This window comes from Microcebus murinus, chromosome 1 (genome assembly GCF_040939455.1).
Source record: "Microcebus murinus isolate Inina chromosome 1, M.murinus_Inina_mat1.0, whole genome shotgun sequence".
In the NCBI taxonomy this organism is placed as follows: domain Eukaryota; kingdom Metazoa; phylum Chordata; class Mammalia; order Primates; family Cheirogaleidae; genus Microcebus; species Microcebus murinus.
The window spans coordinates 1,171,063-1,189,573 of record NC_134104.1 but is presented as its reverse complement, the minus strand read 5'-3'; the positions used below and the strand labels follow the sequence as shown (position 1 = coordinate 1,189,573).

At 48.0% G+C, this 18,511-nt stretch overlaps 1 protein-coding gene across 4 annotated transcripts in view; it reads left to right on the top strand.

The window, feature by feature from the left end:
• Positions 1-18,511, top strand: part of ADARB1 (adenosine deaminase RNA specific B1) — a 142,763-nt gene that overhangs the window by 103,710 nt on the left and 20,542 nt on the right. For all 4 annotated transcript variants that reach the window (XM_075998461.1, XM_075998394.1, XM_012780035.2 and 1 more), the window contains 5 exons: positions 426-540; positions 2,726-2,894; positions 3,549-3,697; positions 4,751-4,919; positions 16,920-17,101. In XM_075998461.1, coding sequence (XP_075854576.1) covers positions 426-540; positions 2,726-2,894; positions 3,549-3,697; positions 4,751-4,919; positions 16,920-17,101 — 784 coding nt within the window. The remainder of the gene's footprint in view (positions 1-425; positions 541-2,725; positions 2,895-3,548; positions 3,698-4,750; positions 4,920-16,919; positions 17,102-18,511) is intronic.

Here is an 18,511-nt window from a genome sequence, read left to right as displayed (position 1 = left end):
CCCGTCCTCAGGAAGTGTCACCGAGAGAGGCGACGGAGAGCAGCAGCGGTGGGCACAGGGTGTGGCAGGCGGCGCTTGGGCAGGCACTCGCACCCCTGTGCCTCGGTTTCCTCCTGGAGACAGGGCCGCTGCTGTGAGAATCAGAGGGACGCCGTGTGTGTGGGCCTCACGCTCCGTGAGTGCCGGCCCCCACGAGGGCATGTGGAAAGGCCCCAGCCACAGCCTCGCGTCACCCTTGGGCATCAGTGTCCAGGCAGTGTTTTGGAGGACACACGTGTGCACACACACGCGCGCACACACACACACACACACACGTGTGGCAGATTTACCTGCGTGGTCTCCCAGATCAGAGGCAGTTTGCGAATGTCACTGTGTGGAGCGGAGCCGGCGGGTCCCTAACCCCTGCGTCTCTGCTCCCCACCCAGGTGCTGGCGGACGCCGTCTCGCGCCTGGTCCTGGGTAAGTTTGGCGACCTGACCGACAACTTCTCCTCCCCCCACGCTCGCAGAAAAGTGCTCGCCGGGGTCGTCATGACGACAGGTGAGCATGTTGGTGTTGCGTGTCACCCGCGTGCGTCCGTGTTTGCCAGATGTGACGGGCTCCCCGTCCATGAGAACCGCGCTGCCACACCGGCCGGAGGTGGTTTTCCTTCTTTTCGAATGTTGGCCACTTGCAAACGTGGGAACTTCGCTTGCAAAGCTTTTCCCCCCCTAAATGTTCACCTTTGTAACCTGAGTTTGTTTCCTTTGGAGAAAGCATGCTGTGGGAATGCTTGATTCCTATCGTCTCTGTCTGAGAGGCCTCCGTCTGCCCCAGAACACGGCAGGAGACGTGCTAATTCCTGCGTTACTGGAGCTAGGATATGTCTGATTTATCACCCAACTCTTGGTGCTGCCAGATAGGTTTCTGAGTGACTGTTAGGGGCAGGGAGGAGGCTCATACAAGAGAGAAAATCCCTGGAAAAAGGCACAGTTTAGGCAGAAGAAATCCTGTTAAATTTGTTAAGGCCGGGCGCAGTGGCTCACGCCTATAATCCTAACACTCTGGGAGAACGAGGCGGGAGGATCACTCGAGGTCAGGAGTTCGGGACCAGCCTGAGCAAGAGTGAGACCCCGTCTCTACTATAAGTAGAAATTAGCTAAACAACTAAAAAAAAAAAAGAAAAAATTAGCCGGGCGTGGTGGCACATGCCTGTAGTCCCAGCTACTCGGGAGGCTGAGGCAGGAGGATTGCTTGAGCCCAGGAGTTGGAGGTTGCTGTGAGCTAGGCTGATGCCAGGGCACTCTAGCCCGGGCAACAGAGTGAGACTCTGTCTCAAAAAAAAAAAAAAAAAAAAAAAAAAATCGCCTAGAAGTCCCAGTAGCAGAAGGAATCCCGGAACCCTCTTCTCACACTGCATCTCGGTGGCAGCTCCCAGGAAAAGGAAACCATGTCCTTGGTCTGCACTGCTCCCTGGAGTGGAGGCCGCCTGTCACGTGGCCCTCTCTGCTCCCGGGTCTGCCCAGCCTGGACCTGCAGGAAGCAGGCCCTGGAGCCGGAGCGGGAGGACGCTGGGAACGGTTTGTCTGTCCACACCTGCCAGCCAGGGTGTGGGGTGAGGAAGTGCCCGGTGTTCTGACACCTGTATTTCCCCTCTCTGCGCTCTGTCCGCGGCCGGCCGGCCTTTACCACACTGGGCTCGGGACACCTCACCCGCTGAGTCGAGCTCTCTGAGTGAGGTTCTGTGCCTCCCTGGGCCACAGGAGTGAGTGAGTGAGCTGGTCGAGTTCTTTTACCCGGTGTTTTTAACCGCCTTGGAAGATGCTCCTACTGGGAGCATTTGCATTTTAGTGTGTATTAAACTTGAGACCGTTTGCTCAAAGCCACAATCTCCATCCGAAGCCACCACTGCGTAGTGAGCACCAGGTGTGCGGGTGGCGAGCTCAGACCCCGGTTCAGGTGTTCTCGCCTTGGCAGGTCGAGAGCCGCCCATTCCCCAGTTTATGCACCTGTAACGTGGAGACAGCAGTAGCATACACCTCAGAAGACGTCATGGGAAGGCAATGAGGACAGTTTTCCTAACGTCCCCCCCTGATTGCATGCTGTCACCCAGCGTGCACACCATCCATTTGGCTGTGGGGAGCGCAAGCCGACCCCCAGGTGCCATCAGGGCCTGCACGGTGTCTCTGCCCATGGTCTGTCTCGCGAGTCCGTCCGGAGTGGCCCTGTATGGAAGTTCCCCCTTGCTCACATCTCACTCCCAGTGCAGTGACGAGGGACAGATACTAAGCAAGACGTGGCGACTTTGTCCTGTTTTCCTGCCCGCTCCTCTGGTGCCCTTGAGCCGACCCTTCCAGCCCCTTTAGTGCTTTGATAGTTGATGTCAAGGGTAATTTGCCAGGCCAGGTCTGCCTGTAATGTGGCGTTTCCTGCCCGTGCCCATGGTGAATGTTCCAGAAAAGACCTTGTTGCATTGCAGAGGAAATAACTATTTAGAATCTTTACAGTAAATAGTGGGGAGGTTAGTGTCCCAGAAAAGTCACAAGTGTCCTCGGTAAAAGGTTACTGGCAGGGCATAGCTCTGCCCAGTGAGAAGTGAGGTGGTGAGAACAGGTGTGAAGATGAGCTGGTGGGCTCGGTGGGGCCCTGGGGAGGGGAGTCACTGAGAGGACACGCCGGCCCCGGGGGCGCAGGTTGGCAGGCATTGCCGTGAGTCACAGAGAGTGACTGCTCTTTCGTTTTTCAGGCACGGATGTTAAAGACGCCAAGGTGATAAGCATTTCCACGGGAACGAAGTGCATTAATGGTGAATACATGAGCGATCGTGGCCTTGCCCTAAACGACTGCCATGCAGAGATAATATCTCGAAGATCCTTGCTCAGATTTCTTTATGCACAACTTGAGCTTTACGTAAAGTAAGTCTAGTGAAAACGTCAAGGGGCTACTACTAAAAATATTTTTTTCCTATCATAATGCAAAGCATTGCAAAACCTTTCATTGTTTCCATGATCACTGAAAAATTCTCAAAATAATAACTATCAGTAACAGAGAGATTGAATCCCATTTTTCCCTCATGCTCAAGACATGAAATAGACTTGACTGAATTATAACACACACACACACACGCATATGGACACACATGGACATGAATTTTAAGTCTTTGTTGCAGACCACATGATTTTGTTTTATGCAGTGTAAATATAAATAGAACTTCCTGAACTACCTGATGTAGATGGTCATTTTTATGCCAGTTACTATTTCTGGAAAGAGCTAATCATGTACCTAAACTGATTTTCTTTACAAAGCTGTTTCTTCCATGTGGCCTTTCTGTTCTGAAGTCATAAATCAGAAGAAGAGGAGGCTGCTCACATTTCGACGGCATGTCCATTATTGCGTGGACAAGAACTGTATTCATTACTATAAATACGTAAAATAGAAATTCCAGCTCAAACGTACCTTTCCCCCTCTGTTGAAAATATTGGCCTCTGGAAATCGTCCGTGACCGTGATAGACCGAATTTTGACTGAATGCAGCTTTAAATGTTTCTTTCGCAACTTTTTTCCTTCCAGTAACAAAGATGATCAGAAAAGATCCATCTTTCAGAAATCTGAGCGAGGAGGGTTTAAACTGAAGGAGAACGTCCAGTTTCACCTGTACATCAGCACCTCTCCCTGTGGCGATGCCAGAATCTTCTCGCCACACGAGCCGATACTGGAAGGTACGAGACTACATTTTCCGGCCATCGAGAGCTTCTCAAGTAAATTTATCATCACATAGCAACAGACGAAACAACAAACCTGCATTCATCCCTTGGATGTGGATCTAATAGGAGTCTCTATCAAAGCATGGAGTTTCAATTAATAATTTAATTAGGAAACTTTAATGAATGAAAAATGCTAATTCTAATTCACTAAGTACTTAAAATAGAGTTGAGGGTATTAGATCAAAATTGTGTCATGATTTAAATTTGGATAATAAATGTCTTTACGTCAGAGATGTACTGATCCTCCGTGTTCCCGATGAATTATCATTTACTACATGGGTGATTACAGTATTTGGCTGAATTTCAGAAGCAAGTAGACACTAATGAAAAAGCAAGGCACCACTGCAATCATATTTTGTTCATCCTTCTCTGCACGTGGGGTTAGTGCTTTTGTCTTTCAGTGGTTTGTATCCACACCCGTCCCCCAAGCGTAGGCAGTGTTTATCTCAAATAGAAGGAAGGTTTGATTATGCTGTTTCCCATGGTTACAAAAGCAACACACACTCACTGTGGAAAATTGCTAAATATTTATAAAATATGAGAACATTAAAATCACACATATTCATATAATCCAGACGTAATCACTACAGATGTTTTAGTAAACTTCTCATGGGTTTATTTCTGCATTTGTCTAGGTTTATTTTGGAAATTTTAAAAATGTAAGGGGAAAAAATATAACTCACGCCCAAACAGCCGTCACTCAGAATGAGCACCTGTTAGCATTTTGCCCTGTTGCTTCAGCCCCTTTTTAATGACAGAAATAAATCATTTCAGTTAAAATGGAAACCCCATTTCCCCCAGGCCCCAAGGAGACCGCCTTTGTGAATGTGGTTTGTTTTGTATCCTTCCCGCCCAATGTTACATACTTACATCGCATGTGTATTTAGCATACATAGCGCGAACATGGGCATGTACACGCATAAGCTGTGTTTTGAGTGCGCAGGGCGTTGTGAGGTGTGCTTTGCAGTGCATTGAGCAGCTGTCTGTGGCCACCCCCTTCCTCTCCAGAACCAGCGGACAGACACCCGAACCGCAAAGCGAGAGGGCAGCTGCGGACCAAGATCGAGTCCGGGGAGGGGACGATCCCGGTGCGCTCCAACGCCAGCATCCAGACGTGGGACGGGGTGCTGCAGGGCGAGAGGCTGCTCACCATGTCCTGCAGCGACAAGATCGCTCGGTAAGGCGGGCGGGGCGTGGCCCGCGGCCCCTCCCTGCACGCGGGACTCGCTCATTCCGTTGCTAAGCTTCCCTTTTGGCTTCTGTCCCCGGTCCCTGCTCAAGTGTTCCACGTGTTCTCTGAAGGACTGAGGTTCCAAACACGTGGGCCCCGGGGGAGCGGATAGCGGCAGGGCCTTCACTCGGGGCGGCAGACTTCTCGCCCTGCCTGTCCTTTGAAACAAGCGTCCGACTTGTTTGTACAGGGCTTCCAGGTTAAACCGGTGTCTCCAATGTGCTGCCGGCTGTGACATTTTAAAACTATTTGCTTCCCCACGTTACTAGTAGTCTCGGTTTGAATGGTCATATTCACCATTCAGTTAACATTCGGGGTAATGGATACTTATATTTTAAAAATCACATAGAACCCGTCACAGACGCCGAGTCCCGGCACAGAGATCATCTGGCCGTCCTGTGCCTGGCAGTGGCTTAGGCTGAAATTAGGGGCTCTGCAAACACCTCTCGAGTTAGTGTGTGCTGAAACACTTCTCTCCCGGAAGCCTGTATCCAGGTCAGATTCGAGAAAACCTTTCATTTTTTTCAGATGCTGGTGTTAGTCCCAGTAGTTCTTCTTTGTTGTTTTTGAAACTAATGTTTATTTGAAGAAAAAAAAAAAGGTAACATGGGCCAATGGTGAAAAACATTCAGTGGCACAAAAGCACACAGAATAAAAGATCTCCCTCTTCAGAACCATAGCAGAGGCCGTGGCGAAGGGTTTTGACGGCCCGTCCAGAAGCCGTGGACGTTGACACACGCACATGTGCACACACGTCTCCCCATGTATGTTATCTAACGGGTCTTGGACGGGAGCCTCAGGTGCAGGGAGCTGGAGCGATCACACGCTTGAGGCCTCTGGGACGTGTTAACTTACTCTGTGTGTGTGTGTGTGTGTGTGTGTGTGTGTGTGTGTTCTTGAGAAATGCACAGCAGTGTCACTTCGAGGTGTTTATGTATATGTTGTTAATTTACAGAAATGGTATAATGCTATAAATCCCATCTGTTTCTTACATCTTCATTCAACCCTGGGTTTTTGAAACTGTCTCCAGTGCTCTAACCAAAAGCCAGTTCATTGCTTCTTTTTTTATTTTTATTTCAGCATATTATGGGGGTACAAATGTTAAGGTTACATATATTGCCCTTGCCCCCCCCTCAAGTCAAAGCTTCAAGCGTGTCCATCCCCCAGTTGGTGCACATCACACTCATCATGTATGTATATACCCATCCTCTCCTCCCCCCTCCCACCTGCCCGACACCCGATAAATATTATTCCTGTATGTGCACTTAGGTGCTGATCCGTTAATACCGATTTGCTGGTGAGTACATGTGGTGCTTGTTTTTCCATTCTTGGGATACTTCACCTAGTAGAATGGGTTCCAGCTCTCAGTTCATTGCTTCTGACTTCTGCACATGTCCCCTCGGAGTCCTGGGCCGTTTCCTCCGTGCTGGAGCCCTGGGTTTTCTACTGCTCTTCCCGTGTGGCCCTGAATATCCTCACACAGCTCAGGGGAGACCTTCACTAGAGTTTTTTGGGGCACATGTTCAAGAGCTGACACATGACAACTTCACAGAGTGACACCAGGGCACACCCCAGACTGGTCATGCCAACTGGCACATGACCACCAGTGTGTCGGATTAGTCTCTCCCGTAGTTTGTAAACTGGTGTCTGTGGTCTGAACTTGCATTTCTCCTACCACCAGGAATGTTGAGCATCTCCTCAGTTACATATTACCGTGTTTCCCCCAAAATAAGACCCACCCATAAAATAAGCCCTAGCAGGATTTCTAAGCATTTGCGCAATAGAAGCCCTACCCCGAAAATAAGACCTAGTGACGGGCGTGGCTACGCAGCGCGTCTGCACAACCCATGCATTTCATCGTGGAGCAGTAAAGAAGACGAGCAGCCCTTCTCATCTGCCCCATGGTGACAGCTACTATCCCAGAGGTGACCGGAAAGGTGTGGGCAGCCCCACCCACAAGGTCGGCTCCCCCTGTCAGGTCCAGGCCATCCTGTGCATGCTGCAAGCTGAGGCGTTGAGGGGAAAATAACACATTCAGTGAAAATAAGCCCTAGGGCGTCTTCTTGAGGAAAAATAAACATAAGACCCTGTCTTATTTTCGGGGAAACGTGATAACTGTTCGTCTTTCACCTCCCCTGAATGCCCAGTTGTACCCTTTGCCCACTGGTCTTCTGGATCTCACAGTGTTTTCCTCTTCGCTCACAGAGCTCCTTTTATAGTGTATGGTGAGAAGGTTCCATGTCTTCACCAAGTCCTTCCCCCGAGGGGTCTTGTCACTCTGTTGAAGGTCACTTGGCCACACACACGAGGGTTTGTTTCTGGCTGTCTGCTCTGTCCCATTGCTCTCCATGTGTCTCTGTGCCAGTTCCACACAGTTTTGATGACTGTAGCTTTGTAACATGTTTTGAAATCAGGAAGTGTGAAATCTCCAACTTTCTTCTTCTTTTTCAAAACCGTTTTGGCTGTCCAGGGTACCCTGAAATGTCATGTAAGTTTTAGGGTAGATTTTTCTGCATAAAGTGCCATTGTCCGTATCATAGGGGTGGTGTTGAATCTACAGATTGCTTTGGTTAGCATGGACATATTCACAGTATTAAGTCTTCCTACTCATGAATATGGGATGTATTTCCATTTATTTTTATCTTCTTTTCATTTCTTTTAGCAATGTTTTGTAGTTTCTATTGTACAAGTCTTTCACAAGTCACTTGATTAGACTTACTACTGTGTATTTTATTCTTTTTGATGCTATTATAAATGGAATTGTTTTCTTAATTTCCTGTTCAGATTATTCATTGTTAGTGTGTAGAAATGCAATTGATTTTTATGTCTTGATTTAATAATATATCCTGTAACTTTGCTGAATTTGTTGATTAGTTCTAACAGGTTTTTGGCAGGCATCTTTAGGGTTTTCTGTATAAAATCATGTCATGTGCAAACAGATATAATTTTATGTTTTCCTTTCCATTTTGAATGCCTTTCATATCATTTTCATCCCTAAATGCTTGGGCTGGAACTTCTTTTTATTTTTTTTAATTTTTTTATTTTAGCGTATTATGGGGGTACAAGTGTTAAGGTTACGTATATTGCCCATGTCCCCCTCCCCCCTTGAGTAAGAGCTTCAAGTGTGTCCATCCCCCAACTTCTAATACTATTTTGAATGGAAATGGTGGGAGTGGACATCCTTGAATTATTCCTGATTTTTTTTTTTTTTTTTAGAGACAGAGTCTGGCTCTGTTGTCTAGGCTGGAGTGCTGTGGTATCTCACAGCTCACTGCAGCCTCAAACTCCTGGGCTCAAGTGAGTCTCCTGCCTCAGCCTCTCAACAGTGCTGGGATTACAGGTGTGCGCCACACCTGTTCTGTTCCCGATCTTAAAGCAACAGTTTTCAGTTTTTCACCGTCGAGTACAATATTAGCCGTCGGCTTTTCATAAATGGCCTTTATTGTGTTGAAGTAATTTCTTTCTGTTTCTCGTTTGTCAAATGTATTTATCATGGAAGAGTGTTGAATCTTGTCAAATGCTTTTTCTGTATCAGCTGAGATGACCTTGTGGCTTTGCCCTTCATTCTGTTAATGCATTGTATTATACGGACTGGTTTTCGTATGTTGTACCATCGTTGGGCTCCAGGAATAAATCCCCCCGGTTGTGGTGTATAACCTTTTTAATGTGCAGTTGCATTGGGTTTGCTAGTATTTTGTTGAGGATTTTTGTGTTAATATTCATCAGCAATAATGGTCTGTAGTTTTCTTGCAGTGTCTTTGTCTGGCTTTGATATTATGGTAATGCTGGCATCATAGAGCTTGGAAATGTTATCTCCTTTTCCATTTTTTGGAAGAGTTTTGGGAGGATCTATTTTAATTATTCTTATGTCTGGTAGAATTCTCTAGTGCTGCAGTCCCCAACTCCCGGCTGCAGACCAGTACTGGTCCCTGGCATGTTAGGAACCGGGCCACACAGCAGGAGGTGAGCGGCGGGGGAGCAAGGAAACTTCATCTGTGTTTACAGCCGCTCCCCATCGCTGGCGTCACCCCCTGAGCTCCGCCTCCTGTCAGATCGGCGGTGGCTTTGGATTCTCATAGGACCTTGAACACCACCGTAAGCTGCACATGCGAGGGATCTAGGCTGTGCCCTCCTGGTAAGAATCTAACGTCTGATGATCGGAGGTGGAGCTGAGGCGGTGATGCCAGTGCTGGGGAGTGGCTGCAAATGCAGATTGTCACCAGCAGAGAGGTGACTGCACAGTAAATGTGATGCACTCGAATCATCCCCAAACCAGGCCCCCCACCCCCCGACCCAGTCCGTGGAAAAACCATCTGCAATGAAACCGGTCGCTGGTGCCAAAAAGGTTGGGGACCGCTGCTTGAGTGAAGCCATCTGGTCCTGGGCTTTTTGTTGTTGGAGGTTTTTCATTACTGGCTCAGTGTTCTTACTCACTGATGGTCTGTTTCCATTTTCTATTTCTTCATGACTCAGTCTTGGTAAGTGTTGTGTTTCTAGGAATTTGTCCATTTGGTCCAGGTTTCCAGCTTGATGCTGCACAGTTATTCATAGTGTTCTAATGCCTCCTATTTCTGTGCCATCGGCTATAATGTGCCATCTCTCATGGCTGATTTTAGTCTTCTCTATATTTTCTTAGTTAATCTAGTAAAGGTTTGTCAATGGTGATATTTTTGAAAAACTGTTAGTTTCATTGATTTTTTTTTTCTATTTTTCTATTTTCTATTTATCTCTGCTCTCGTTTCTTTATGCCATATTTGGATTTAGTTTGTTCTTTTTCTAGTTCCTTACGTTATAAAGTTAGGTTGTTGAATTAAGATCTTTCTTGGTTTTTTAGCATCTGCATGTGTAGTTATAAACTCCCCTCTCAGCACTGCTTTGCTGCACCCTGAGTTCTGGCCTGTCCCCCACTGGTTGTGTAAGGAGGTGCTGCTCAATTTCCATGTATTTGCACATCGCCCAGTCTGCTTCTGCTGTAGATTTCTAGTTTCACTCTGCTGTGATTGGAAGAAACACTTTGTATTATTTCAATTTTCTTGAATTTATTAAGCCTTGTTTTGTGGCCTAATATGTGGTCTACCCTGGAGGATTATCTATGTGCGCTTGGGAAGAACATATACTCTGTTGCTGTCGGGTGGACGTTCTGTGTGTGTCGTTAGGTCCTGTCGGTCTAAGATGCTGCTCAAGTCCTCTGTTTCCTTTTCCGTCTTCTAATTGTTCTCTTCATTATTGAAAATGGGATATTGAAGTTTTCTCCTATTATTGTGTTGCTGTATATTTCTTCCTTCAATTATGTCAATCTTTGCTTTCATAGATTTGGGAACTATAAGGTTGGTGCATAAATATTTATAAATCTTATATCTTCTTGGTGAATTAACACTTTTATCATATAATATCTTTATTTGTCTCTTATAAAAGTTTTTTATTTAAGCTCCCTTTTGTCTAACATCAGTGTAGTCACTCCTGCTATCATGTGGTTGCTGTTTTCATGGGATGTCTTCTGCCATCCTTTCACTTTCAGCCTGTGTGGTCCTTAGATCCCAAATGAGTCTCTTATGGACAGTTTATAGTTAGATCCTGTTTATTTTAATCCATTCAGCCAATCTGTGTCTTTTGATTGGGGAGTTTAATCCATTGACATTTAAAGATTTAAAGTAATTACCGATAGGGAAGACTGACTATTGCCATTTTGTTGTTTTCTGTATGTCTGGTACCTTTTTGTTATTGTTGTTCCTTCTTTACTCTCTTACTGCCTTCCTTTGTGAGTTTTTTTTTTGTGTGTGTGTAATGATAGGATTCTCGTTTCTTTTGGTGTATATTCTACAGATATTTTCTCTGTAGGTACTGTTGCAATTACACAAACCATCTTAAAATTAAAGAATTCTATTTTAAACTGGTAACACCTTAACTTCAATTGTCTATTAAAACTCCTTTATAGAGCCACCCCTTCATGCTTTGTTGTCACAGATGGCATCTTTATATATTGTATTTCCACTAATACAGATCTGCAGCGTTCTGTCTTTATCATTTACAGTCTGTGCGCCAAAACTACAGCAGTACAGCCTACTGCATTTGCCCATGTACTTGCCTTTACAGGAGAACTTTATATTTTCGCACAGCTTAGCGTTACTCTCCACCGTCCTTTCGTTTTTCAACTTGAAGGGCTCCCTTTAGCATTTCTTGTAAAGTGGGTCTATTGGTAATGAACTCTCCACTTTTGTTTATCAGGTAAAGCCTTACTTTTTTCTTTATCTTTGAAGGACGTTCTTGCCAGATGAAGTATTCTTGGTTAACAGGGCTTCTTCCCTTCAGCACCTGTAATACATCATCCCACTCCTTCCCGGCCTATGAAGCTCCTGCTGAGAAAGCTGCTCATAATCTTATGATGCTTCCTTATAGGTGGCTGCTGGCTCTTCCCTTGCTGCTTTTAAAATTCTATCTTTTTTTTTTTTTTTGGCTTAGGACAGTTTAATTGAAATGTGACTCGCTGTTGTTCTCCTTAGATTTATCCTAATTGCATTTCATTGAGTTTGAATCTGTATGGGTCATTTCTTTCCTCAGATTTGGGGAGCTTTTTAGCCATCATTTCTTCAAAGAAGCTCTTATCCCTTTTCTGTCCCTCTTTTCCTCCTGGCAGTCCTAGAACACGCATGTCTGCCTGCTCGACAGTGCTCCACAAGCTCTTCCGGGCTCTCGTCACTTGTCTTCATTCTTCCCTCTTTTACTCCTCTGACTCCATGATGTCAAATGACCTGTCATCAAGTTTACTGATTCTTTCTTCTACGTGATTAAGTCTTCTATTGTACTCTTCTAATGAATTTTTCAGTTCAGTTATTGTATTTTTCGGGTCCAGAGTTTCTGTTTGGTTCTTTTTTATAGTTCTGTCTTTTTGTTGATATTCTCATTTTGTTCATGCAGAAATTTCCTGATTTTGTTTAGTTGTCTGTCTGCGTTCCCTTTTAGCTTTCATTAGGTATCTTTATGACAGTTATTTTAAGTTCTTTGTCAGACAGCTCATGGATCTGCATTTTGTTAGGCTCAATTTCTAGAAGTTCATATTTGGCCATTTGAAGGGCTATGGTTCTCCGTCCTTTGTATGCCTGGTAAAATGTTTTGCTGGGATTTTGGCGTTCAAAAAAGGCAGCAGCTCTCCAGTCTTCGTGTGCTGGCTCTGTGCAGAGGTGGCCCTTCACCGCCAGCTGGCTGTGGCTCCCAGGGCCTCTCAAGCTTTGTCCTATTTCTTTTTTTTTTTTTTGAGACAGAGTCTCGCTTTGTTGCCCAGGCTAGAGTGAGTGCTGTGGTGCTAGCCTAGCTCACAGCAACCTCAAACTCCTGGGCTCAAGTGATCCTCCTGTCTCAGCCTCCTGAGTAGCTGGGACCACAGGCATGCACCACCATGCCCGGCTAATTTTTTTCTATATATTTTTAGTTGGCCAATTAATTTGTTTCTGTTTTAGTTTTTAGTAGAGATGGGGTGTCGCTCTTGCTCAGGCTGGTCACGAACTCCTGACCTTGAGCAATCTGCCTGCCTCCCCTCCCAGAGTGCTGCCCGGCCAACAGTGTCTTGTACAGAGCAGAAATTTTTAGTTTTAGTGAAGTCCAGCGTATCAGTTTTTCCTTTCACGGATTGTGCCATTGGTATCAAATCTGAAAAGTCATCACCAAACCCAAGGCCATCTAGATTTTCTACTATGTTATCTTCTTGGAGTTTTATAGGATTGCATTTTACATTTAGATGTAGTGATCCATTTTGATTTAATGTTGGTGAAGGGTTTATGCTCTGTGTCTAGATAGAGTTCTTTTTACATGTGTATGTCCTTTTGTTCTAGAACAATACCACATTGTCTTGATCACTCTAGCTTTGTAGTAAGTCTTGAAGTCAGGTAATGTTACTCCTCCAACATCATTCTTTTCCTTCAATACTGTGTTTGCTATCCTGGATCTTTAGCCTCTCCATATAAACTTCGGGATCAGTTTGTCAATATTAACAAAATAACTTCCTGGAATGTTGATTGGGATTGTGTTGAATCTCTGCATCCAGTTGAGCAGAACTGACATCTTGACAATATCGAGTCTTCCTGTTCATGAACGTGGAATCTCTCTCCACTTATGTAGCTCTTTGATTTCTTTCATCAGAGTTTTATAGTTTTCCTTACACAGATCTTGTACATATTTTGTTATATTTATACTTAAGTATTCCAGTTTCTTGGATTTTAATATAAATGGAATTATGTTTTCAATATCAAATTCTACTGTTTGTTGCCTATCACAATTGATTTTTGACCAAGGTACAAAAGCAATTCAGGGGAGAAAGAATAGTCTCTTCAAGAAATGCCAAAGGAATAAGCGTGTCCAAACAGACCAGAGCGTGCACTCCGTGTGCAGTCTGCTGCGTGTCAGTTTCACCTCTGTAACGCAGAGGAAGAAGTCGCACTAGGCGTTAGAAAATGCTGGGAGATAAATGACACAAAGTGTCTCGACTTAGCAACAGAAAGAGAAGGACAGAACACATACGTACCTATTTGGAAGGAAACAACGGAGTTAAGTGCAGAAATGAATGTGCAAAATGAATGAATTTTGAAAGCAACAAAAATACGACAGTGAGTAGTAACAAAGCCCAAAGTAAGTTCCTCAAAAAGGCGGGAAAGATCAGCACAGCTCTGACAAGTTCGATCCAGGTAGATGGTGAGAAAAGGTACCACCGAGATGTACCAGGGTGTTCTCGGGGCCCGGCAGGGATGGAAAATGCCACTGAGAGGCGGTGCCGTGGAGAATGACGGACAACTTCGTTACTGACACGTTTTAAAACTGAGTGAACTAGACCGTTTTCTAGGAAAGTGCAGATTCCTGAAAGTGACTCAAGCATGTGCAGAAGATTGGAATGGAGCTATACCCATTAAGGAAATTAAACAGTCTCTCTCTCACACTGCCCCAGGGAAGACACTAATTTTAAGAAGATAAAGGAAAGGAGAGCCCGTGGAGATGGGGGAAGGATGATAATCCCCATTTTATATAATCTTTTCCGGAGATTGGAGAAATAGGGAAAGAATCCGCAGCTCGTTTTGTGGGATTGCTACAACCTTCACCCCCAAACTGGGGAGACAAAATGATGAGCCGTCCTCAGCTACAAAAACATACGTTTACACACTGGCATTACCTTCAGAAGTTTGGCAAGCCAGATCTGATTGTGTATTTTTAAAAGCTTGAACAGTAACGTCAACGTAATTTTAGTCGGGCTCTCATCATTTTTTCACAGTACTGAAACTCTAGTCCCGGCACTCACAGGGGACAGAGAAGATGCGAAACCAGGCTGGGACGGAGTCCTGGCAGGGCGGCGGCGGCTCGTGAGGTGGGACCAGGGAGGCCTGTGGGGGCAAGGCGTGGTGCTCACGGTCCAGTCGGCTGTGTTTAGGAGGAAGCATGAACCAGACGGAAGTTTATTTCTCTTGCGTGGAAAATTAAGTCCAAAACTAGGCAGTGCAGAGATGCTCTGGTGGCCCGTGGTCACGTGGGGCCGGGTTCCTTGGGTGGGAGGGAGGCGCTGTGCTGGAGGTGACCCGGCGTCTGGCTGGCTGGCCGGCAGCGGGCCACGCCGCTTCCCGCCAGGCCCCTGCAGAGCTGCGCGCGCCAGAACTCTCTCACCAAGCATGTTCAGAGTTAATGATGCCTCACAAACGCAGGCTCTGCAGGGTCTCCGCGCTAGAGTTTGTCCGCAGAGACTGAATGCAGTATAAGGAGAGTTTAGACCCATAGTCTTCTGATCTGCAGAAGGAAGGGGCCTGTGGGTTTTGTAAGTGTTGAATCATCTCGCGCTTTCTCTGTGAGTGATGGAAACCTGTGTTTTCCTTTCCTTTTTGGAAGGTGGACGGACTGTGTTGTAGGAACTGGAGGATTTGTCCAGTCAACACGTGTTTATCCATCTCTTCCCCGAGGAGCTCACACGCTGGTGGGGGGGGGGCAGAAAGCACAGAGCAGCCCCTAAGTAATGCGGGAAGTGAGGCAGGGAGGGGATTGGAGGCTCAGGTGGGGACGAGGGGAGGCCTCGCTGGGGACGTCTGCACAGAGGCCTGCAGGGGGAAGAGGGGTGTCTGGCACAATGGGGTGGCCAGGGGCACCAGGAGGAGGCTGGAGCTGGGGAGGGTGCCAGGCACAGGCAGGGTCTGTTCTGAAAGCTGATGCCCTGGGTTGGCCGACCACTGGGATGGGGAGATGGGCAGTGACCTCAGGGGACACCAGGGCATCCACCCAGGCCACTCTTTGCCCTGGTCCTGCGTTCCAAATGTGGCCGTGGGCAAACTCCCCAGCTCCCCTCCCTTACTCCTCCCCAGACCCGCCCTCTGTACTCCTCTGCCCCCACCAAGGCACCGGCCAGGCAGGCCCCTGCTGAGCCCCGACCTCTGGTCTGCTCCCCCATTCCTCCCCCTGCCCTGCCCCCACACCGCCACAGCCCCCCTTCCTCCTCTGCCCCACCCTCCTTCATCTCTTCTGTCCCCTCCCCTGCCACCTTCTCTGCCCTGTCCCTGTCCCCTGCCCCTCTGCCCTCTCTGCCAGCCCCTCCCCTGCTCCCACTCTTCCCCAACCCCCCACTCCCCACGGTGCCCCCTGCCCAGTGCCTTCCTCCCTCAGCCTCACAGCCTCCCTCCTCTAGGCTGAGCTTGGGGTCACCCCAAGGCATACTCCCTAAATTTGGCAGTCCCTATTCTTAGCGGAACCCCGTGCTTCGGTTTATGGTTGTTTATTCATTTGCCTTTTCATTGATTTATTGCTTAGCTCCCAGCTTGCTCCCCACCCCCACCACATAGACCCAGCAAAGTGAGACCCCCCCAGGAGCTTGGGACATGGTGGCCCCGGGCGGGTGGGGGTGGGTCCTCTGGCCTGTGGACAGCAGAGGCCAGGTGTGTGGCAGGGTCACTGGTGTCCAGCGCCCTCGTCACCTTTCACCCTCTGCTGGCAGGAGGGCAGGAACTCGCACCCCCAGGGGCAGGCTGACCCCCAGGGGCTCCCCCGTGCTGAGCTGAGCCTTGATTCTGAGGTTCAGTGAAGTGTTTGAAAGGCTCCTGCTGGTGCTGTCAGTTTTTTATAAACTCAGTACCTGCCTCCTCCCACACAGGGGGTCGTTCCAAGACCCAGGGAATCCTTCCTTACATATGATGCACCAGCCCCTATGTAAACGCTATATTTTCTGAACACACACACACACACCTGTGATAAAGCTCAATGTATAAATTAGGTGCAGCAGGAAATTAGCAATGATAACTAACAGCAGAGTAGCACAGTCGTGACACCGTGCCGGCATCGCTACCCTGGGGTCTGGGCTGTCACTGAGTGACATGAGGGTGCCTGGCGCACAAGCCCTGCAATACAGGGACAGGTGAGCTGGTCACCAGGACAGCTCCCAAGTGACTGACCCGGATGCGGCAGAGACGCACATCCAGGCGGGACAGCGAGAGGTGCCGTCCCTGCTCAGGAAGACGGTGTGAGATGTTAAGCCTATGAACTATTTACTTCTGGAATTTTCCATGCAGTATTTTCAGGCCATCGTAGTTGACTGCGCATAGCTGAAACCTCTGGACATGAAGCCTCTCGGGGTGGGGACCGCCGTGATAAAACGGGGACGCACTTTTCTCTCGCAGGAAGCATTCTCGGCTCGTGGATGCCTACCAGAACTCCTCTCCGGCAACGTGTCATCGTGGGAAAACGGTGGCGAAAAGTCACTTCACAGCTTAAGATAACTTTTAAAGACATTTTTCTCTTAAATATTCTAAATGGCTAAATCGGTTTGTCGTTTTCCATTGCGGTCTTGTTTTAGTTCGTTGGAATCTCTGCAGAATTCCCAGCGCACCCGACTGGCGGCGCGGCTTTGGGGCCACGCTGCCTGGCGTGGCGTGGCGTGGCGTTGCGTCGCGTCCAGCAGGCGCCCCCACTGAGACGTGTCTCTTGTCCCCGCAGCTGGAACGTGGTGGGCGTGCAGGGCTCGCTGCTCAGCATCTTCGTGGAGCCCATCTACTTCTCCAGCATCATCCTGGGCAGCCTGTACCACGGCGACCACCTGTCCCGGGCCATGTACCAGCGCATCTCCAACATCGAGGACCTGCCGCCCCTCTACACCCTCAACAAGCCTCTGCTCAGCGGCAAGTATCTCCCCAGCGCGGCTCTGCGGTCTCTTTCCGCCCCCTTGACTTTGCAGCATCGAGTCTCTCGCTCAAAGGAACGCCGCCTGAGCTGCTGCGGCAGTGGCAGCCAGACCCAGGTGCTGTTTCTGGGCCACCCAGGCTTGTCCCTGGGGCCTTTTCTGTGTGTCCTCTGTGGGAGCAATCTGTCCTGCCGGCTGCAAACCTGCCCTTCACAGAGACATTGCAGCAGGACGTGGCACCCGTGTGCCGTCCTCTCGGTCCCCTGCCACCGCAGCCTGTCTCCATGGCAGGGATGCGCAGGTGCCGTGGGAATCAGGTCAGCGTCAGTTTTCCCCACAGACCTGGGGTTTCGGCTCAGAGAGTCCACTCGCTCGGGTGTCCTCATGCCATGAGCTGCCTGGGCTGGCTCTCAGGAGGCGGTGACGGCTGTAACCCAGGTGCCAGTGACAGGCGGGTGACGGCTCCGTGGTGTCCGCACCCACCCTTGATGCTCTTCATTACTGGGTTTTGTTTTGTTTTTTTCTTTTTTTAGAGTTTCAGTGGCTAGCAGTAAAGTGAACAGGAGCTTTTGAACTCAAGTGTCCTAACTTCTAAGCTCAGCCTTATTTAAAAGGACACAGTTAAGGTATTTTTATCCTTTTAAACATATTATTTTACTTACTTTTTTTTTAAGCTTGAAACTAAAACCATAATCTCGACTAAAACATGTTTCTCTGGCATGTGTGTGTATGTGCTGCCCTGGTCTCTAGTGCTTGGCTACTAGCGCGTCTCTAATTTGAGAGTAGCGGTGTGAGCAGCGTGTGAAAGCATGTGTGTGGGAGCGTGGCCGGGAGGCGGGGCGGGGCTGGGTTTCACAGCCCCCACCTGAGCCGAGGTTGTCCTAGAGACACAGACAGACCGAGAGACACGACCGTGGGTAAGTTGGAAATCGTAGATCGATGCCTTTTGAAGTGTTTCGTTGTGTGTCGGTGCACGACTTTCTCCAGAGTCAGAACATAGTCACACCTCTCTGTTCTCTGTGCTCTTCACTTGAGGGGAGGGGCTCTGCCTGCAGCCGCCACTTGTCTTCCTGCGCGTGGACGCCCGGGGGATGTGGGCGCCGCGGCGACGCTGGTGGCGGTTGTGGGCCGGGGCTTTGCTGAGGCCCCGCTGGAGCAGCGTCAAGTCCAGAACTGAAATCTGGGAAGACAGGATCATTGTTTGCTGAAGAAATTTTCTAAGATACTGGTTTGCTGAAGAAATTTTCTAAGATACTGGAAGTCAAGAGCTCATTTATAAAAGTCTAATGTGTTTTATCACGCCCTGTTTATATGAAGTGCGTATGTAGCTATAAAAAGACACTGAAATAGTGCCTGTGAGGTAGAGACTTCAAAGTTACTGACATATTATACATAGATGTATTTTTAA